The 23,262-nt window shown below is 34.9% G+C and overlaps 1 protein-coding gene across 2 annotated transcripts in view; it reads left to right on the plus strand.

The window, feature by feature from the left end:
• The first annotated feature begins 3,291 nt into the window (after nucleotides 1-3,291).
• The window catches only part of LOC104596218 (MADS-box protein SOC1), a 32,710-nt gene continuing 12,739 nt past the window's right edge, over nucleotides 3,292-23,262 (plus strand). Inside the window, exons 1-2 of one of the 2 annotated variants that reach the window (XM_010257287.3) lie at nucleotides 3,292-3,754; nucleotides 3,915-4,104. In XM_010257287.3, coding sequence (XP_010255589.1) covers nucleotides 3,923-4,104 — 182 coding nt within the window. In that variant the 5' untranslated portion in view covers nucleotides 3,292-3,754; nucleotides 3,915-3,922. Of the gene's footprint in view, nucleotides 3,765-3,914; nucleotides 4,105-23,262 lie in introns of both variants that reach the window. The other variant, XM_010257288.3, reaches the window with a different exon arrangement.

Consider the following 23,262-nt stretch of genomic DNA (forward strand, 5'->3'; position numbering starts at 1 on the left):
GAGAAATATCAGCCCTATGCAAGCACCTACCTCCACATCTCATTAACACCAGTTCCACATTTGAGGTTTTAACAGCTTGTTTGTGGCGATATCGCACAATAACACCCAAGCCAAACCCTGATCGAACCATCAATTTGATCATCGTTGTCATTGCACAAGACAAATATCAACCACCTTCGTCGGTGCTGCTACTCAACAACATTTTGATTTCTATATCTAATCATCTATCTTTTTTTTTATTTTTTATGTATTTGGGTCGGCTTGCTTTCTCATGGCAGAGTTGAGGAAAAGCTTTATAAGATCTCCCTAAAAATCCCAAAACCGAAACCCCCAATCATAATCTAGTAGTCTCTGTGTGCTTGAGGAATGTTGCCCAATTCAAAATCCGCAAAAGGCTTCGAAGACGACCTTGCTCCCTCCTGTAAAAAGGCCTCCAAATCTCCTCTAGAATTGAAGCCTTGCTACAAAACCTTGAGTCCATCACTATTCGAGCAGTATTTTGTTTGATCGGCACGTTATAGATATGGCTTTAGATGGTCGGACGGAGAAGTAGCGGCAGTAGCGAAGAGACACCACCACGAGGTTGAGACGGAGTAGGAAGAAGATGGAGAAGAGAGAGGAGTTACAAGTGGGAGTACTTTTACTTCGATGGAGAAACGAAGTACATCAATTTTTTTGATGTATTTTTCACACCAATTAAAAAGTCTTTCAAAAGGGACGTTTTACACTAATCTTCGTTGGAGTTTTACATTCCATCCAAACAACTGTAAACTTGGACCGAAGTGTAATAATACGCCGGTCTGACATTTACATCGCTTCCAAACGCAGCCTATAGATTTGCATGTGTGCAATACATGGCGATAGTGTCTTGTGGGTAGGGATATAGGAAGAATTTGTGAATAGGAGTCCGGAGCTCATATAAACCTAATTTGTTTGACAAAAACAATTCATGTTTCTAGAGCCATCAAAATGATGTTTTTTAAGGGTTTCTAGCAAATAAGGGCAACCTTTTGCCCTTATTATCAATAAAAAATAATATTTTTATATAATAACTAAAATAGGAAAGGGCAGTGGACACTGTGATCGTCTTCCTCTACACTTTTTTAATTGTTTTTGCTTTTGGATCGTATTTGCAATTTTTTTTTCCCTTTTTGATTTGGTGATCAAGATGACTAGATGAGACATCGCTCTCAAAAAGAGTCCACCCAATGAATCCACAACCCATAATGGTCTAAATCGAACTGACACAATCTGAATTTCTAAATCACTTTTGAGACACAACCCACAATCCACCGACGGATGCATTATGCATATGTAGACAACGGGTTCCACAGGCCACAACCCACAACCCACAATCCATTGCCCTTTCTTGATATTTTTTCAAAAAAAAAAAATCTCATTTTAATTATTATATAAAAATATTATTTTTTATTGATATTGAGGGCAAAAAGTTGCCTTTTATCTCTACAAACCCTTTTTTTTAAAAAAAAAAAAATTGAATTGATTCTTGTTTTCACTATTGAAAAGCTTTTAACCTGCTACGTGGGGTAGTCCTCTTATTAAATAAACATCTTCCATTTACCAATTCATTGAATTAAATGGAAAATTTGACAAGTAATTCTAATAAATCATCATTTATCATGCCCGGATTAGATACGCATGATAAGAGGTGAAGTAGCTGAACCGAATTACTTCTTGCTTTGTATTCTAATAGATAAAAAAAGTGGAGAATATGGTGATCATCCCAAATTTCAGTAAATTGTTCACTAAAGTGAGAGACAAGGTAATAAGTTATTCAAATTCAGCCATTTTGGATCCTGACTTCCGTATTAAGGGTGTTTTTATGTTCATGTCTTTTCCGCGGGGTGGTTTGGTAATTTGATCACCTCCGTGCAGAGGCGTATAAGAGAAAGCAATCAAAAGCCTAGTCAGGAAGACTGGGATTAGCAGTTCTCTCTCTCTACTCATCAATATGTATAGGTACTTGTTAACCATGTTGCAATGTAGACTAGTTGGCCAGCTGCTGTGTTGTCTTGTCCTCATTGATCCATGCTCAGGCAGCCAGGCTTTTATTTTCTCCGACCGATCAGATAATAAGATCTGAACTCCTGCCAAGATGGAGTTGATCTGTCACCAAATGATTGAAATTTAGGTAGTGGGCCACCCCAGGCCACTTGGACATATACACATGATGACTGATGAGGGATGATACAGCCAACTCCCCACCGTATATACAACTCCCACCGTAGTAGTTCGTCTGGATTCTAGAACAGGAATCTGAGTAGGCTCACACCTCTCGTTTCATGCAAAACTGACGACACCCAACTTCTTGGGTATGACGTAAGATAGAGGAAAAAAACGAGATATGTATGAAAGGAAGATTGATACAGAGAGAGAGGGAATAGTACCTAGTACGTTTTGTTTTCGTCGTGAGTCATGATACGACAATGGGACAATACAAGATTCATTGTAGACCACTGGATCAATCATCGATATTAATCCGGCGGTCCCACAAATACTCTGTAGTCTGGAGCGGAAGGAGGTGTTGTTAGGTGGAACGTGGAGGAACTAGGAAGGGGAGCTGGGGAGGGTCAGTTCTCTCCTCGCACCAGTGCACCACGCCGTAGACGCTGGCCCCCACGTCATTGTCATCTTCTTATTCTCCTTGCATCCTCGAAGCTCCAAGGAAATAAATCCCCCTCACAAATCTGAATTGCAGTTTCCTCTTAGTCTATTACTATTAGTAACCCCCTATAAAACCGCATCCGCCCGTAGATTTAATATTAATCTACGGTCAAGATGCAATCCATCCTTAAAGTGGAGATTTAGATTTTTAGAGTGGATTGAACGGTTAAAACCCCTAAAATAAAAAGAAAAAAAAATGGGAAAGCGAGAAACCTACGCCAAGCACATAAATGGCAAAAAGAAAAACACAATGAAGAGAGGAGGGGAGAGGAGAGCAGAGGAGGTCCACAGTCCACACTGAAATGTGGGGTGAGAGAGAGAGAGAGAGAGAGAGAAGCTGAGCTGTGAACAGTAAAAACAATGATCTTCGTAAATAAGTGGCCTGACTTTCCCGCCAGGGCCGCCACCAACGGATTAATTAATTAAATAACGTCCAACAAATAAAGTTGGGTCGGACGCGACGCACAAGGGGGAGCCACGTGAAGCGGTCTGTCTCCATTTGACAAGGCGAGAATCGTGATCAATACTGACGATACGTGTCAACATTTAATTCGAAATGTGCGTACGTAATTGTACGAAGGATATTGACGTGTTTCTAACCCTCGTACGGACAAATTATTTTTTACTTGCGATCATCTGAGCTTTTGCTAGAGCAAACAAAAGTCTTCTCTCTCTCTCTCTCAGTCTCTCTCTCTCCCTCTTCTATTCTTTCCCTTTGCTTGTTTCCTTCGTTTTCGTTTAGTCTCTCTCCTAAATTTCCCGACTCTCACCCCTTTTTTTTCCCTCCTGTAACTGTGTTTGTTGTGGAATTTACCAAAACAGGAAAAGAAAAGAGATGAGATGAGATAAGATTTTGGCCTTCCTTTTTTTCCTCAACTTGTTGCTCTTCTTTTGTTCTCTTTTGACAACTTAATAAAAGGGGAGAGAGAAAGGAATAAGAAGAATCTGGAGTGTTGTAAAATTTATGCGAAACCTCCCTTTTCTGGGTTTTGGGTGCGCTTTGGTGGGATTTCAGTCTTTCCATTTCTGGAGCTGATCGAAGCTTTTTCTAGATTTTTCAGCAGACTAGGTAAGATATGGTAATGTCTTTCACTTCTTTCTGAGAGAATGAACCGTATTTGGGCGATCTGGAATTCAATTTTCATATATCCAATATCAAATCAATCCTTGGCGTCGTCATCGTCTTCCTTTTTCTCCTCCTCTCTGACTGTTTTCCTGCATTTCCAAAGGTGCCAAGATGGTGAGGGGGAAGACCCAGATGAAGCGGATAGAGAACGCTACCAGCAGGCAAGTAACCTTCTCCAAGCGTCGAAATGGGCTGCTGAAGAAGGCGTTTGAGCTTTCGGTTCTCTGCGATGCTGAAGTCGCGCTTATCGTCTTCTCTCCGAGAGGAAAGCTTTATGAATTCGCTAGCTCCAGGTACGCCTTATCTTCTGGCTTCTGCTCTCAAACTCTTCACGAAATTCATTGTTTAGTTGCTGATATTTAATCGCTTCGTTAAGAAAATTGTACCTTTCAAGTTTTATTCATAGATTATAGTTTTTATTTTTATATATTTGTATCAAACAAATTACAAATTACTCGTGAACCGAGATAAGAAATAATACAGACTATGCAGGTATAAGTTTTTCCCGCAATTGTACCTTGATCTCAGGCTTTCTATGTTAAAATATCTTTTTTCTTTTTTCCATTTTATTCTTCTTTTCTCTTTTTGTAATTTATTTTTTATTTTTATTTTTATTTTTGCTCAGCAGTACTGGTTCAGATCTTTACCAACCGGTTTTATTTTCTTTACTTATTAGTACACATATACGATTTTAGCTAGAGATCTTTTGATTCTCAAGTTGCCCTCCTTTCTAGGGTTTTCTTCAATTTTTTTTTTTCTACTCTAGTTTATTAGTTTATAGTTTGTAATTTGTACTCGCAAGAAGGAATAGAAAGAAGAGAAAAACGACGACCAACAGGAACAGCAAGAAGAATTTATTCTAGTCTGATTTGAAACGCAAGGCGTTTCTTTTCCTCTTATTTGAAACCTTCTGCCAAGCTTTTCTCAGTACTTTAGATACCTATGGTGCAATCAGCTCAAAACTCTCTCTCTCTCTCTCGTATTCGTTGCCTACATTTCAATTTTCAAGTCGGTAAATTTCTCTTAATCCAATAAAACCCTACTTGTCTTCTTAATTGGTCTTTGTCTCAGCTTTCATTCAGATGCTTGCTGCACCGAGTTTTGAACAAGAAGTGTGCATAGTTATGTTTAGCTCCTCGATCGATCTATCGATTTAATTCTTTATTCTCATCGTTGGCAAGTTCAGTCATCAGCAATAACTTTTGGTTTTAAGTATCAGTGTGTTTTATTAATTCCTTTGAGTTTCTCAAACTTTGGAGTGTTGATCGCAACCTGCAACGTTGTTCTCTACAATTTTTGAGTCACTGAACTGATATTAGGGTTAATATTAAAACTAAAATGTGTTGGAGAAGCTGTTATCAACACTTCTTCCCTTCACCAAATGTTTTTGAAGCGGGTGTGACATATAAAGCAGAAGTGTACTCTCAAAGTTAGACAGATGCAGGAGGGAGAATGTACTAACGTACTTGTTATCTCTAGCTTTTGTGGGGTTTTACTATATAATAATAGAAATTCTCCTTACAAGTTGCAACACTTATTTTCGCTAATATCTCATGCTTTAGTAAGTCAGGCCTCTTTCTTCTATTTAATCTTGGGTTAAGGCTGAGATGTTGCTTTCCAACTCAAGAAAACTGATTAACTCTTCATTTTGATTCCGAAGATGAACATTACCCAGATGTTAACATCAAACCTTCAAGTCTCAAGGTGAATATATTAATAGGGAAAAAAGAAGAAATATATATGTGCTCTTACTTATTTTACTAACTTTTCTAACAAACTTTGTTATAGAAATTCAAGCGTCCTAATCCTATACATAATACCCTCATCTGGGAGATACCTTTCCAATCTTCAGCTTAGTTATCCTTTTATATTTTTGAAACCCAATTTAATTAGTGTTTAGCCTTGTTACTCACAATCGACTTGATTAGGGCAAAAAGGGTGAAATTGACATAATGTTAAAACTGCTCTAAGACAGTTAGCTTAATTGGTCGGTGGAACAAAATTCAAGGATAAGAATCAGATAAAAGGTAAAAGACCGAAAAATGTCTAATACAAAGGCCATGAAACAAAAAATACACTGTATTTGTAAAATTGTAATTAGTGCTGATGTCCAAGAATGAAGATGGTGTGGAGTACTTTTATCTTTTATTATCAATGTCAGTGTTTCTAAACTATACGCTCATGAGCGTCTTCTCTGTATTCTCCAATTCATGATTCATCAAAACATTTTCAATCTCTTGTTAGATAGCAATTTTTTTTTTTTCAAATCTGGGGACTAGGTTCTAGCCATATTAATGTCTACTAGAGATCTTTAAGTGAGTTTCTGTGGACGCTAACGTAGGTATATATTCTTTTAGAAATAATTTGAACTTTGGGTGCATATGACCTGAAACTGAACATATCCATGAATAGGAGATGCAACTAGCTAGTTGGGAATTCAAAAATATATGCTACTTTTCCAAATAATTAATCAACGGCAGTAATTAACGTTTAACTAAAATATAAAGAAATGTATATCTATTATCTACACAAGTTAATTTGAAGAGAAACATAGAAATAAGTTCACTGTCTTTGTGCTGAATCTGAGAAGATATCTCTTTTGTCAACCTAAAACAACCATTCATTCACAGTATGATATTGTTGAAACTTGAGGCATACATCTTCAATTCACTACTTGTGGATCTTTGATGCCTAATGGCGGTCTCCTTAAACGATAGAGTCCAGTGGAAATATACGAAATGACGAACTAGAAGAATATGCTCAAAGGAAGAAAATTTAACTTAAGTAAAAATAAAAGAAAAGCAAGAGCCAATATGAAAAATGAAACATAAAAAGCATATCAACAGTATCTTGACGAATTTCACTAATTATAATAAGAAGCAGTCAATCCTTGTATATGTACTTTTCAAAAGCGAAAAACAAGCCTTCAATTGTCGTTTCTGTTTCACAACTTCACAGCCTTGTCCTAGTGCATGGCTTTTGATGCATTAGGCACAGTTCTTTTTTTCCTTTTTTTTTTCTTTCTTTAATTTATATTATATATATATATATATAGTTATCATGAACATTGAAGAAAGAATTATAAAAAAAGATTTTAAATTAGATTGAGACAATCTATCTTCCAATAAACTTTACCTATCCATTGAAGAAAGAAAATCAAAGTTGTTTCTTGGTTTCGTTTATTTAAATTAGTTGAGATATTTTTCCTACCGCTCTATTATTAATGCTCCATACTTCATACCCATTTCTATAATTAGTAATTTATTAATTAAATTCGTTAAACTTCCATTGTCATAGACTTTTCTTGAGTTTGTATTGGAAAATGTTGTATGTTTCTTTATTTTTGAACAATCCGACGCCCAAGATGAAAGCTCCTCTCTAATGCTTAGGTTTCATTCATTCTTTTCTCTTTTATCTTAATATTAGTATTTGGAGATTAGCGGAAGCTATATTTTTATTTTTCGAAAGTGAAGGAGGTTTATTGTGAGAAGCAAACTGAACTTTCTTTCCAATCTTAGTTTCTTGATTGTGTACATAAGAATCAACATAGAATGCATGTGCAAAACGTTTTAGAAGAAGATTCTTATCGGAATTACTTATGACTAGCTAATAGTTTCTAATGAAATCTCTTTCCAACATGATTATTAGTTTCTAGAGGGCTTACAATGTAAAACCTCATTTGGAATACATTACAATAATAGAGAGTTGAAGATTAAAACCTAGTGATTTAAGATTTTAGACTTTTGTTGTGTGTTTGCATGCGTGCACATGTGCATGTGTGTGAAAGTGAAGATGTTTGAGAAGTTGAAATAAAAACAAAGGGAGACTATAATAACAAATCATCTTAGGAATGAATATAGAATATGCACATGCCAGTTATTTTCTGATATATATATATATATATATATCATACACTCAACCAAATATCTAGAATAAGTTGTTAATAAACTGTTGCAATGCGGTTAATCATTTAGCTCTGTTGAATGATTTCAAGTGTCTATAGTAATCAAATCAACTTAGGAAGGGGAACAGATATTATGAATGTATATAGTGGTAAAAAAGAGAGCGAGAGAACGAATATTGTAGAACAAATATGAGATTAGGCCTGCAATTTGTTTGTATAACACACATTCATTTTATATGTACATGTATATATTTTTTATTTAATATTATATATTATAAAATAATACATATAATATTTTGTATTATATATATATATATTATAGCATATATTGTATGTCATATAACATAAAATAAAATATTGTGTATAATTAAATTTATTGTATTTAATGAATTAGGCCCAAAGCACGACCCATTCTTGCTCTAATATTGGATGTGCTAAAACATATTTTTCAATATTGTTAAACTTGAACCAGATAGCAGGGAACCAATTTGGTGGTCATGGGTCAGTGGTTTGACCATGCTTTTTGGCCGCTTCATTCTTTCAAATAAAAATGTGAATACAGAAACAAAAACTTAAAAGATTTAAAATGGTTCCATGCTATCTTTTAAAACTAATTTACCATCAAATTACGCTTAAAACAATAAATACGAGAGGGTATAAAATACATTAGCACATGCAAATGCGGTAAAATCGACGAAATAAACATTTCTAAGAAGTGGGCAACCAAGAAACTGTTTTTACTGCTGCTTCCCTGTTTTGGTGGTCCAATGTATTGGTCAGTGTCAACCTGTTAATAATGATAATCTTTATTTTATCAAATCAACTCTAAAACAGTACAAATACAAATATGTACAATGCAATACTTGTATTTGTACTGTACATAATTTGTATTTGTACTCTTTCCAAACTAAGCTTTAATCACTCAATATAAGGGCTTAGAGATCTGACTCTAATTCTCTAACTATTAATCAACTTTTAATTGCTTAAAGTAAAGATAAACCTACGTGTGACTCAAATGGGCATCGAATAAGGACTCCAACTCCTAAAACAAGTCTATGTAATCACTGTCAATCTTACTAAACTAAACAAACAAAAGACAATTACAAGATATAGGCACTAAGGCTGTTTTTGGATGCAAAACCATGTCAGTGCAAATTATTTGAGTGTAAATTCTGACCTATTTTTGTTTCAAATTTTAGATTATTTTGATTGATTGCAGTATAAATGAAGTAAATTAAGACATGAAGCAGAACAAAGTAAATTCAAAACAAAATTGAACAGGAATTTGCATTCTTTTACATTTGGACTCCCATACATTTGTACTAGTGCAAATAAATTTGCACTGCAACCAAACACAGCCTAAAAGTTTTAGATCCTATTATTGATAAAGAAGATTCAAATATAATTGGCTGAAACTTGAAGTGACCAACTCTATTGAAAATAACTAATTTACAAAAACTTAGGTGGGTGCTTGGTTTGTGTTTCTGAAAAAAGGATGGTATGAATCAAGAACTATACCCTTTTTTTTTTTTAAATTGCAATGTTTTTTCTTTTCTTCTTCTCGTACCTAGACAATGCAAAAGCTTTTGCTTTGTTAATGGTTCATTTTTTAAACCATGATATGTGAGTATTGATTATGTGATTAATATGTATATATGCTTTCACTATTTATTTTTGGGGTATTTCATTCATGGTTGTTTGTGTTTCATCTGGTTCATGAACACAACCATCATTTTGTATGCTATTTCTGATTTTGGAACCAGGAATCCTCCTGACGATCCAAACTAGAAAAATGACTTTTTTTTTTTTGAATAAAACTTTTTATAGTCTTTTCAATTAGGAAACATGGTTCACTAAAATAAGCATTGACATGGTAGTTATATGGTGTGTCACACACCAACATGGCTCCAATCACGATGTCTCTATTTGGTGATGATCAAGTGGATCCTAGAGGGTAACACTTGAGATTGGGTATGGGTGTCCGTGAGTTTTTTGTGATTTGGCTTTCATAATTTGATGTATTCACCTCTATTTGTAATAAATTTTGTTTTTCGATTGCAAAAAGAATGATGACCATATGATCACAAGTAAATAGTGAATGTACATGTACACATGATTCATTTAATCAATTACATCTCACATATCATGGTTCAAAAGGTGAACTGTTAGAGAATAAAAACCTATTTAGGGACCTTACCTAATAGTTCAAGCTTTAATATTTCCTTGAGATAGTGTCAAAGCCTGTTTAACTAAGTGGTCTAGTGTTCGATCCTTATCACCCCTTGTAAGAACCATCGTTTAAAATGTCCTTGAAATCCCTAATATTTCCATAGTATATTTCTATTTCCATGGGTAGTGGTATAAAATTTTATTAGAACTAATATATTTCTCAATGAATATTACCAACACTATGTGGAGTACAAGAGATTGTTTCCACTACATAGTTTTATTTCAATTTCATACCTTTATCGCATCATAGATATTGCCTTTAAAGTTGTGTGCATGCTAAGAATGATGTGAAAGTTTTCTTGTTGACTAAAATGCCCTAACTTTGAATTTTCTCCCTCTCTAACTTTAAGGGCATTTGTACTACTTTTCATCTCATTCAATTAGCTCTAATTAAGTCTTATATTTAAGGAATTATCTCCCATTTTCTTTCATTTAATCCTATATTGAAGGTTTTTTAATTTTCATCAATATCCTATTAAATTCAATACTTTTAACAATACAAAACCATGTATTTTAAAACCAACCAAAAAACAAAGGTTCAAAATATTGATACAGGCCGATATACGTCAGTTGGGGCATATTAGCCTGTATCGACATGCATTTTTAAGTTTTTTTTTTTCTTTTTTTCAAACTGGTTTAGGGGGTAACCAGGTCAGACCCCAAAGCACCCACTATAGGGGTGTATCGGGAGGTCACCAATACAATACATATTGATACAGTATGATACGCTTCAATATTCCGAACCTTGCTAGGAACAAAGGTTTTCTTCCATATAGGTGGTGGTATGAAATTCAATCATTTAGGTCGAATGGGTTATCTTATGATGTCATAGTTAAATAAAAAATTTAAATAGAATTAAATACAGAAATTACAAAAGTAGAAAGTTATAGAAAATTAGGCACATCTCTATTATTTTCTGTTAATCATATTAAAGAAAAATGTGTGATAAACAAGATTTTTTATTATTGATGATGGAAATGAAATACCAAATTTAAAACTAACCCAAAAATGATACTGTTTTCGTGTGGTGGCAGGTCAACAATTCAACTTTTTAGATGGAATGTTTTAATAATTGATGTCATAATTAAATCATAAAACTTGTAAAAAGTAGAAAAGTTGTAATAAAACATTTGGGCATATCTCCAATATTTTATATTAATCAAATTATAGAAAAATAAGTGTGATAAACAAGAATTGTTCGTATTGATAATAGATATAAAATACAAAATTTAGAACTGACCCTAAAATGATTTTCTTTTGTTTGATGGCAAGTTAACAATTCAACTTTTTGAGTCAAATTTGTCAACCCTTGATTCATAATTAAATAAAAAAATAAAAATACAAAAAATTACAAAAACAAGAATTTTATAGAAAACATTTCGACACTTCTTAAATATTTTTATATTCATCTTATTAAACAGAAATAAGTGTGATAAATGAAAGTTATTTCTATACACATTAAAATTTTGGACACATTATTACTATCGTCATCTTCATTAAAATTTCCACACGCAAAGCATGTGCGGATTTGTTGGTACACACACACACACACTAGTATAAGGGGGCATGTTAGAAAATAAAAACTTATTCAGGTGCTTCATGTATCATGGACAAAACTTCTTTTGTATTGTGTGGTTCACAATAATTGACATTTGAAAAAAAGGTGTGGTTATAGGACCATACCACCCTTTATTTGAACCATGAATCAAACACCACCTTAATACTAGAATCATTATTGAGCAGAGATATTATTTTTGGAGCCATGGTTCAAAGTACTGGTATGCCTCTGAACCATGTTCAAAGTATCGACACGCTTCGTATCGGTACTTAGATTAACATGGAAACAGGGTTTTTTTAGTTTCTTTTTTTTTCAAAATTTGGTTTTTAAAGACATTTTTAATGGTTTTTTTACTGAAATAAACCAGGGTCCCAAAACACCTGTAAATAGGTATATTGAGACTAAAAGATACGATACGATATGCCCGATATGGGGTGTATGTATCGTATCAATACTTTAAACCAACAAGCATACAAAATGTTGGTTCCATGATGATGTGTACGAAGTAGATGAAACACAAGCACAACCTTGAACATATTACCCCATCTCATTGGATAGATAACTCAAGAACAAAAATACACCAAAACAAAACAAAATAGACAAGTTTTTCCCTCAAGAATAAGTTGGAAGAAAAGTTGTGAAGGAACTTTTAACTTTTAAGAATCTAAACACTCTTTAAAACAACATTTTAGATTAAAGCCCAACTTTGATACTGAAAAGGCATGATATCTTAAAAACTTGTAACCAGCCAATTGGAATTGTAAAAATGGTGACTAGTCATACAATATTTATTCAAATTCATTGGTGGTGAGGTTAAATGGTCATTTTTTCCTGGAATCATAGACATTTTCTTTAAACTGTGTATACACACTACTGTAAGATCACGTGCTATGCACATTTGAAAATAATTTTTAACTAGGGGTGTTCAGTATATGTTCTAGACTGCCGAACCAAATCGAAATTGGTGGTTTGGTCTAGTCTGGCCTTAAACAGTTTGGTTCGGTCTGAGAATTCCTCAGACTTTTTTTTTTCTGGTTTGGCCTGGTTTTTCTAAATTTTAAAAATCAGACCAAACCGTGAACTATATTAAATCGAATTATTAATAATATATTTATTATACATATGTCACAAGTATGTATTTGTTTCAATTTTTAACTAGTAATTTGATACCCAAAGGGCTCTTTATGCTTGAGAAAGTGTAAATGTAATTTATATAATAGTAACATGCGGCAATTGTTAACATTTCAATTTGATATTTAAATTATATTTAGTATATAAGTATGGATGTTGTTTGGGCTTTCCAATTGGGTTATGTCCAATAAAATGACCCAAACTGTATTAGAAATCGGACCAAATTGTAATAGAATGGTTTGGTTTGAGAATTTCTCAAACCGCAATTTACTGATTTACTGATTTGGTCTAAAATCTTCTCCAAACGGGACTGTGAACACCCCTAGTTTTAACCATGTATGATATATGGTATTTGGATTTAATTTTAATGACTAATATGGAGCCTGAGGAAAATATGTATTCAATGGCATAGACCTAAAGCCTGGCCCAGTAGATCTGTTCATGGGCTGGGCTTGGACTTGGCTTTTGTCAAAATTTGAATGGGCCTGTCCTGAAGCTTGAGCTTGAAACAATGTAAATTTGGGCCCGAAGCCCATCCTGTGAACAGTTCTATAGCCCAGATCCATATAGAATCAGGTATAGGTTTATATTTCAGGCCCGGGGTCTAGGCTAGGCCTGGGTATACCCCATATTATAGCTGCTAAGCCTGATCCGGCCCACGATCACCCCTAATGAGAATCCAAATAAATATAGATATATGATAAATAATGTATAGTAGAAGATAAACGATTGGGTATCCAAAAACTCAGAAAGAACGTTCTAACTTGTATTATTCCAACAATAATAGCAATACCAATATTAATGAACCAACAAGAGAACACATTAGGATGAGCTGAAGCATGGATGGAACTTTAAGTGTTCGATCTGCAGCTAAACAAAGTAGAAATAAGTCCACTAAATATATGAAGTAATTAATGGGCAAAAATCAATTTGGGAGACCAAATGCTATTCAGATATAAACATTAGTTCCTTTGGTTAATGCTAAGACAAAGGCTTCCAACCCGGTAGTACCTTGGAGCAACAAATGCCATTTGTTCACAAATTGAATTGTACAACCATCAAAGCAAATTTGGCTACTGATAAGGCTATACTGCTAAGAAGCAACCAATTTTGGATACCTCAGTATTAGGAGGCTGGAGAATTAAAAACGAAAAACGAAAAAGGAAACTAGGGAAAGTGGAGAAAAATAGTTTCTTGCTTTGGGGAATATAAAAACAAAAATAATTTATTTTGAATGGAAAAACACCAAAGCAGCAGCGGTGGTGGAAGCTACACAAAAGGCATTACTTGAGTATCTAAAAGTACATGGTGTTAACTGTTACGAGGAAAAATGAACAAAATGCAGAATAAAAAGAAATCAAATAAAGGTAGAATGGAAATCACCTCAAGAACATGAGGTAAAAATCAATTTTGATGCACCGGCTACAAAGGAACAAAGTGGCAATGTGTGCATAGCGAGATATGATAGGGGAAGACTACTTAACTAGAGATCAAGACCAATAGCAAGAAGTAGCAGAAGCAGTGGTAACAAGAATGCAACGATAATCACAAAAGAAAAACACTTAAACAGCATACGGATCGAAGGAGACTAGGGACTGGTTATAGATATATGTAGGAAAAGATCAAGATTCTATAGAAGATAAGGACACTTGTAGCAGACATAGAGTATACCAACAACAAATCAAACCAAAATGTGACCTTCATACATCTTCAGAGAAGGAAATCAATGAGCAGACTTTTTTGGTGAACATGGATGATCACAATGAATAAGTGAACCTACTTAAATGAAGGACAACATCAAACAATATATTACATAATATTTACTAATATTTGAGGAAGGGCTATACTCAGAATAATGTAGTCAATTCATGTTGTAACCAAAAGAAGTTTCTTTCACCCGATGCTAATCTTGTAAGTTTATAGTTTAATATCTGAAAAATATTTCTTATTTCTCATATTTTCTTTATTTTAGCATCATAATAAAAATGGGCTTAAATGTTTAAAGTATTGCTAAACCATGGTTCCTAGAAAATTTGAAGTTGTAAATATGTCTTCTCCCTATTTGTGGGATAAAAACTTGTCCTTCTAATGGGTTTTGGTATCAATAAATAGGTACCTGAAGTTCCTATTCAGTGAAACTAAGATCGTGTCTATCCAATATAGTTTGAAAGCATTATGGCTCCTATTTTATTATTATATACATACAGTTGTGGATGAATTGAAACCTAGGTGTTTGACAAACCATGGAGGTTTGCCATGACAAAAGGAAAAACTCAGCGTAGAAGGTAGGTTGTGATGAGATTTCGAAAGAATGAAAACAGAAATACCAAAGAACTTCTTTATTTTCATATCATAAATATGAGAGAGATTTTACATATTTATAGATGATGGGGAGGTCGGTTGGTTGAGATCTTAAATCTTGTACAACTGTCTTGCCAGTTTTGCAAGTTTTAGTTTTAACCGCCTAACTGCCGTGTGTCCTCACTAACACCCCCCCCTCAAGTTGGAGTTTGATATGCCCAACTTGGATAGGAGAAAATGGAATTGGTCTACCCCGAGAGCTTTGGTGAACAAGTCTGCAGGCTGGGATTTGGTAGAAAGATGTCGTAGCTGAATGGTCTTCTTTTGTACATGTTCTCGAACAAAATGACAATCTATGTTGATGTGTTTCGTTCTTTAGTGAAACACAAGATTGGTGGTTATGCGTATGACTGCTTGACTGTCACAAAAGAGTGGGATGGGTTGTGTCAATGGGAGAGTAAGGTCACAAAGAACATGTAGCCAAATCAACTTGCTTGTAGCCATTACCATAGCCCGATATTCGGCTTCAACAGGCGAATGGGAGACTATTGCTTGTTTTTTAGTCTTCGATGAGAGGGCAGATGTTCCCAACATAGTAACATATCCACTTGTGGAGCGACATGTTAAAGGACACGTGGCCCAATCTGAATCACAATAAGCATGAAGGGATAGGGCTGAAGAGGAAGAGAAGAAGATGCCTTATGTTGGATCAGCTTTGATATATCGAACTATCCTCTTGGCAACCTGCATGTGTTCCTCTCGTGGGGCATGTAGGAATTGTGAAAGCATATGAACTGGAAAGCTGAGTTTAGGCCATATAATGGTCAAGCACACAAGGCGGCCCACCAATCTTCTATACTGTAAAGAATCTTCTAGTAATGGATTATCTATATCCACAAATTGTCGTTGTTGTTCTATGGGATGAGATACTGTATTAGATTCAAGCATTCTAGTTTTAGTAATGATGTCCAAGGCATATTTACACTGACAAACAGATATGCCTGAGTCTGTTCTAGTGATTTCCAAGCCCAAAAAATACCGAAGTGGGCCTAAATCCTTGAGATGGAAGTTTTCATTGAGGTGGGCTTTGAGGACAACAATTCAAATTGGGTCATCTCCCGCAATGACCAAGTCATCAACATATACAAGAACAACCACGAAGGAACCAGGTTGAGTGGATGTTTAAAGAGAATAATCTGCCACAGATCGAGTGAATCCAAATTTACGAAGAGCATCAACAAACTTCTCAAACCAGCAGTGGGATGCTTGTTTAAGGCCGTACAAGGACTTTTGAAGTTTGCATACTTTGTTCTTTTCCTGTTTAGGAAACCCCAAGGGAATGGACATGTATACTTCTTCTGTCAAATCACCATGTAAGAAGGCCTTTGACATCTAGTTGATGCAATGCTCACCCTTTAATAGCAACAAGGGCCAACAAACAACGGAGTGTTGTCAATTTTGCAACAGGTGCATATGTATCATGATAGTTTTGCCCTTCAATTTGGTTATATTCCTTGGCTATGAGACGAGCTTTATATCGGTTGATTGTATCATCCGCCCAAAGTTTTAATTTGTAGATCAACAATTGTCCATGTATGGTTATGTTCTAGAGCAACAATTTCATCATCCATTGCTTTACACCAATTGGATTCCTTGACAGCTTGAGAATAAGAAGTTGGTTCTGGGGGTAGAGAAGTTGTGGCATTTAGAGTAGTCAAGAAAGTGGGAATGCTGCAAATATAATCTTTTAGGTGTACAAGCTTTCGTCTATCACGTTGTGGTCGTGAAGACTCAACACGGGCGTTATGGACAGGAGTGGGTTCAGAAGGATTTATGGTGGATATGTGTTTTGAACTTTCGATTAATGGTTCAGTGGGTTGCTCCCCTGAATTGATGTTAGTGAAGGAAATGCTAATAGGATCCGTAATGGGGCTAGCATTAACAATATGATGATGGGTTGCTGGTCAATAAAGGGATCATCATTTTGTGGTAAAGGAATGGCAATGTCCGGATTGCTGTCCAATGATGTTGTGTGTTGCTGTTCAAAAGGGAAAACATCCTCATAGAATGGCACATCACGAGATGTAAAGAACTGGCTAGTTTTAAGATTGTTTTGACCATAAGGATAACCGACAAATATACAACGAGAAGCATGTGGGGCAAATTTATCTTTGTTATGAGGTTGTTCTTGTGTATAGCATACACACCCAAATGTGTGGAAATGTTCATGACCAGGAGCTTTGTCAAATAGCATCTCATAGGGTGTTTTTCCTTGCAAGGAAACTACAGGTAGGTAATTGATGATGTAGGCTGCAGTTAGAACACATTCTCCCTAAAATGATATTGGCAGGGAAGCTTGGAATCGCAATGATCTAGCCACCTCAAGCAGATGTCTATGTTTCCTCTCAACAGTCTCATTTTGTTGAGGTGAATCAACACATGAATGTTGATGCATAATACCATTATTCATGAAATAGGACTACATGGGTCCTGATAGAAATTCTTCACCATTGTTAGATCTTACTGAACGAACAAATGTAATGAATTGTGTGCATACCATATTACAAAATAAAACAAAGAAAGAGTATGTGTCTAATTTGTGTTTCTTAAGAAAGATCCAAGTTGCGCAGTTGTATGGATAGAAAGAAACGAGCATCATCATGTGTCGGAGTATGGTAGGAACCCCAAATATCATAGTGAATTAGATCAAATGGAGTAGAGGCTCGAGACACTCTTATTGGAAATGGAGTGCGAATGTGCTTGGCCCGTTCATAGATATGCCAGAGAGATGAGATAATTGCCTTGCTAATGCATGTTCGAGTCTTTTGTGCCAAGTACTGTAATTGTTTGTATTAGTGATCAAGAGAGCAGCTGAAGGATGTGCAGGCTGAAGGTAGCAGATCCCATTAGTCAGCATTCCTTTGCTAATCACAATCATGGATGTTAGGTCTTGAAATATACATGAAGTAGAAGAAAAAACAACAGTGCAATGTAACTGTGTGGTGACTTTACTTGTTTGTATTGAAAACCAGGAACATATAGCACATCATGAATAAGGAATTTTGGGCTTATCATGACAGAGCCTTTGTGTGACAGATAGAACTGAACCATCTGGCAAGTTTATTGATAGAGGAGAAGGTAGCGATTCATAATGTAGAAAATAAATATTTCATTGGGGTCATATGATTAGATGCCCCACTATCAAGAATCCAATCAGAAGGACCACTGTAGTTGAAAACTCTTACCAAACATATTTGAAGCACAGATGGGATACCTGTCCGTATTCAATAAGCATAAGAGTTGGTTGTATTGGTCAGGTGTAAGAGATATTGGCGTGGCTTGGGAAGGTCCACTGGTTGTCGTAGCAGCAACTTGTGAGCTACCGGTAGAATTAGTCTTTGTCGTGGTTCCACGGCCAGGCTTCCGCTTTTCCCAGCCATTAGGATATCCAATAAGCTCATAGCACCTATCCTTAGAGTGACCTTGGCGCTTACAGTGCTCACATCGTATTCTGGGCCGAGGATTGAGGTTTCGATCACCAGATCTGGAGGCAACCAAGGTAGTAGCATCCAGAGGATACTGAGTCTTCAGAGACATCAAAATTTGGTGTTTTTGATCTTGAATTATGAGTGCATAGGCTCGATTGATGGTAGGAAGTGGATCTGAAGCCAGAATGGTGGATCTGACATTATTGAAGACATTGTTCAGACCCATCAAGAACTGGTATAGCCTATCTTTCTCTTGATCTACTATCATTTCTTTGATTGCACTGCAATTAATTCCACAATCACAGTTAGGAATGGGTGACAAATTACCCAACTCATCCTAGAGACCTTTCAACTTTGCGAAATATGAAGCAACTAGAAGATCTCTCTGGTTCAGGTTGGAGAGATCTCGCTTGAGTTGATAGATTCTTGCAGCTTGTCCTTGAGAGAAACGTTCTTCAAGTTCTTTACACATGTCTCTAGCCGACTCCGTGTATGCAACACTTTCATGAAGCTCACAAGCCAAGGAATTGAAGATCCATGCTATCACCATGGAATTAACTTTGATCCATGCCCGTTCTTCCACCATAGATAGACTTGGTCTCTGCAGCAAACCATCCACAAATCCGTATTTATCTTTTGCTCTCAGAGCAACGCGCATTGCACCTTATCAGAGGGATGCAAAGAATACAGAGAACTTGAATCCAAATCTGTAGTCATCTTCGGTATCTTGAAAAAAAGAGTTTAGTGAAGAACCTTGATATCTGTAAACTGTGGCAGCTATCGTGCTAGAATGATGACCACTAGCCGATGGGAATTCATCCGTCAAAAACACGGGATGGACACAGCGAGAAGGGATGCGGCGAGTCTTGGTCGTTGTCAAGGCTCTAATACCATGACAAATCATGGAGGTTTGCGATGACAAAAGGAAAAACTCAACGCAGAAGGTAGGTTGCGATGAGATATCGACAGAATGAAAAGAGAAATATCAAAGAACTTCTTTATTTTCATATCATAAATATGAGAGAGATTTTGTAGATGATGGGGAGGTCGGTTGGTTGAGATCTTGAATCTTGTACAGCTGTCTTGACAGGCCAGCAGGTTTTAGTTTTAACTGCCTAACTGCCACGTGTCCTCACTAACAGTGTTCCAAATTGAAACTCCTCTTCAAATCCTTATTTGTAGGGCTGTTCACGGGTCGGGTTGGGTCGGTTTACTAGCGTTTTTCCAACTGACCCGACCTAGTCGGTTTACCTAGAAATGAAACCGAATTCGACCCAGTACTAAGTAAAATTGACCTGGTCGGTTTGAATCGGGTTGGGTCGGTTTATTGGCGTTTTTCCAACCGACCCGACCTGGTCGGTTTACCTAGAAATGAAACCGAATCCGACCCAGTACTAAGTAAAACCGACCTGGTCGGTTTGAATCGGGTTGGGTCGGTTTTGTGAATGATTCTCTCGGTATGAATGGTAAAGGATTCAAGTCTAAGAAAACAAAGGCTGGATGCCTAAAAATTAAAAATGATTTGATGGATTAAAACTGATATTTTATATATAATATGTATATTTCTGAAATAAAGCTGAAATATATATATTAAAACTGAAATATATATATATATATATATAGTAAAACTAAAATATATCAGATATATATATATATATATATATAGTAAAACTAAAATATATCAGATATATATATATATAATATCTGAAATATATTATATATAATATATATCTAAGTCGGTTTGGGTCGGTTCAGTTTCGGTTTTCACACATGAAAACCGAAATCAAAACGAACCATCGGTTTATGTTTTTTTGTAACCCAAAACCAATCGATGCTAAAGAAAAACCGGTCAACTCGAATTGGATCGGACCGGATTGGTCGGTTTGGTCGGTTTGGGTCTTGTTATGAACAGCCCTACTTATTTGAGATCTAGGTGTTTGAAAATTCAGTATTTTAGGCAAATTAAGTTTTAGTAGTAATAGCGAATTCATACAAAATATCAATTAAATATAATAAAATAATGCTTTCATTATCTATGATAAATTCTAATTAATTTATTTTGTTTCCAAAATTCTATCCCTTTTCTTTCCCTCCCTAAGAGTTATCTATTGTTCTTGGAAAAATTTATTGGTACCAATCATAACATTTGTTTACGCTTTCCATCAATGCAGAATGAAGCATATTGTACATGTTCAGCAACTTATTTTCAGCCTATTTTCCGCTTAAATCTTTTTGTTTGAATAAAAAGATTTACTGCAAAATATTAATATAATATGATGCCCATGTATCATTTACAATATTTGTATTACTAGTCCATTTCTTGATCTTGTAATCCGGATTATTGCCTTGCCTTCGTTAGAATCCTTCAGCATCTCTCTTCCAAATGCTTCTTCACTGGTACACCATTTTCATTATAGTCACAATCACTGTACTCTCATTTCATGGCATCCATCCCTACACTTATTATTCACAATTTGGAGACTTCTTGCTTAGGGATTTTTTTGTTCTTCAATTGTGGTTTAGTTTTTAATAATTTCCATTGATGATCTTCTCTTGCCATATTTTTTTTAATAATTTCACTGTGCCCTCATTGATAATCTTCCTCTGTGCTTTAATTTTAATATATAACTATTTCAAGTTTATAATATAAATAATATTTCAAAAATATTTAAAATCTTACAGTTGGGGCCAGGGTCCCTGACTCCCCATCTCTATCAGAGTAGTCTATCAGAGTAGTCTCCATACCCTACCCATTTTGGGGGGTTGGGGGGTAGTTCTGGGTACCTAGTCGAGATGAGAAAATTGCCATCCCTATTCTAATTTACCTATAGACCCAGTTCAACCCAAAAAAATTAATCCAACCTATTAATTAATGTAATTCATGTAAAGTACAAATTAATTTAAAATAAGGTAACTTAATTTACTAATTTTAGAGTATGTTAATAAAAAGATGTTATTTATTTTAATTAATAAGCTACTTAATAAGTTAATTGTGTAAAGTTGCTGATTTTTAATTTCCCCTACTTTTATTTTTTGTTACTTTTTGATTTTTAACATTTTCTTGATAAATATTGCTTTTAATATGTTAAAAATTTCCATTATTTTTAATGATTTCATGACTTTTCTCTTATTTTATTAATTAATTAAAAAATAATGTTTCTATTCTTTTTTTATTTTTTGATTTTTCAAAAAATGCCCTTTATTTTATTGTTTTCTCTGTCTATTAACAAAATTTTTAATAATGTTTTTTTTTATCTTCCCTTGTTGTGATTTTTCTATTATTTTATAATTAAAAAATTATTTTTAATGAAAATGTCCCTTATTTGCTCTTTTTGTTTGGAAATTTCACAACCGAGTTGAACTGATCAAATCAGATTAGTCTTGTTCAGTATGAACTAGTAATTGAACCTAGTGGATGGATGGTTTCCGCATATTCAAATAACCTGGGCATGCACTTTTTGTTTTCAAAATTTGCTTAAACAAATCAAATTGATGAAACGAGATTGGTCCAGTTCGGTATGAACTAGTAATTGAACCTAGCAGGATGGACAATTTTTGAGTATTCAAATAACTCACCCATGAACTTCTTCATGCATAGCGACTTTTAGGTCTTTGGTTCATTTCTTCTCTTGCTTTCTTCTTCTCTTGGGAAATTGACAAAGAAAAACAACTTGGTCCATTTTTTCTACGCTCAATGCTTCAAAAAATTAAGTTCGTTGTAGTGGAGATATAAGATAAAGGAGAAGTTCATGCTCAAAGAAATTATTTTTAGAAAGTTAGTAGTGAAAATTTCACATAATTTACAAAAAATAATTAGTGGATTTTAATAGAAATTTTCTAAAAGTATAACAAAAACTATTTTATTATGTTGGGGAAGTTACACTATAGTAGTAGAAATGAGTGTAAAACCAATCCCAGGACAGCATGAACTTTTCCCCTAAGTTTGTGTGTGAAAATGGGTATTCCAACAACAATGATAACAAATAAACAATTCAGCCAAATAATAGAAAAACCATGGGACCTATGGTCCGTACAAGTCTCCCACTAATTCAGAAATTAATGGGTACAATAGTCTTCTCTAGTTGCAACTAGAGGCTTACAGACATTAAGAAAATAATCATTGTCTCACAAGAACAGCATTAACATCACCAAATGCAAGGTGGATACAACACAAACAGAGGTTTAAATCTCACAAAGTTGTTGTAAATCTGAACTGAGAAGTAGAGAAAGAAAGAATCACCAAATCTGAACTGAAGTGGGATTCTCAACTCCAGCACTTAATATCATCAATAACGGGCTTGAAACACCTCCGAGCTTGACCTTGAATGGAGCAGAAAAGTCAAATCTCTTATTCTCTTCTTCACACTCAAAAAACCCAGAAACCCTCGGTTTTGTGTTTTCTTTTCTCTCTTGTTTTTCTCAATTCGGGTGGTTACAAAACCTGATGCCCAAAAACAGAAAGGTGTGAGCCTTTAGCTTCCACTATACGGCTCCTTTTGGGAGCAAATAAAGGTAGGGTAGGCCCCTCATATGGGCTGGACCCACACCCAACATATTAAAATGTTAATTAATAGTAAAATTAATATTTTAACAAAAAAACATATCAATTAATAATGTTTCTAATATTTATTTTCAAGATATATTTTTAAAATTTATATAATAGATTTGGCAGACCAAATCAGATCAATCAAGATCTATTTGAATCGGTAATTAAATAAATTGGGACAATCACTTTTTCCAACCCATTAGAGTCATCTTCTTGACCCATTTTCTTGCTACAATGTGAGCACAATAGTGTTTCAATGTTAATACAAATAATGATGTGTGGGACTCAAAACGT

The sequence above is a fragment of the Nelumbo nucifera genome, chromosome 1 (assembly GCF_055504915.1).
Source record: "Nelumbo nucifera cultivar China Antique chromosome 1, China Antique-T2T, whole genome shotgun sequence".
Classification (NCBI taxonomy): Eukaryota; Viridiplantae; Streptophyta; class Magnoliopsida; order Proteales; family Nelumbonaceae; genus Nelumbo; species Nelumbo nucifera.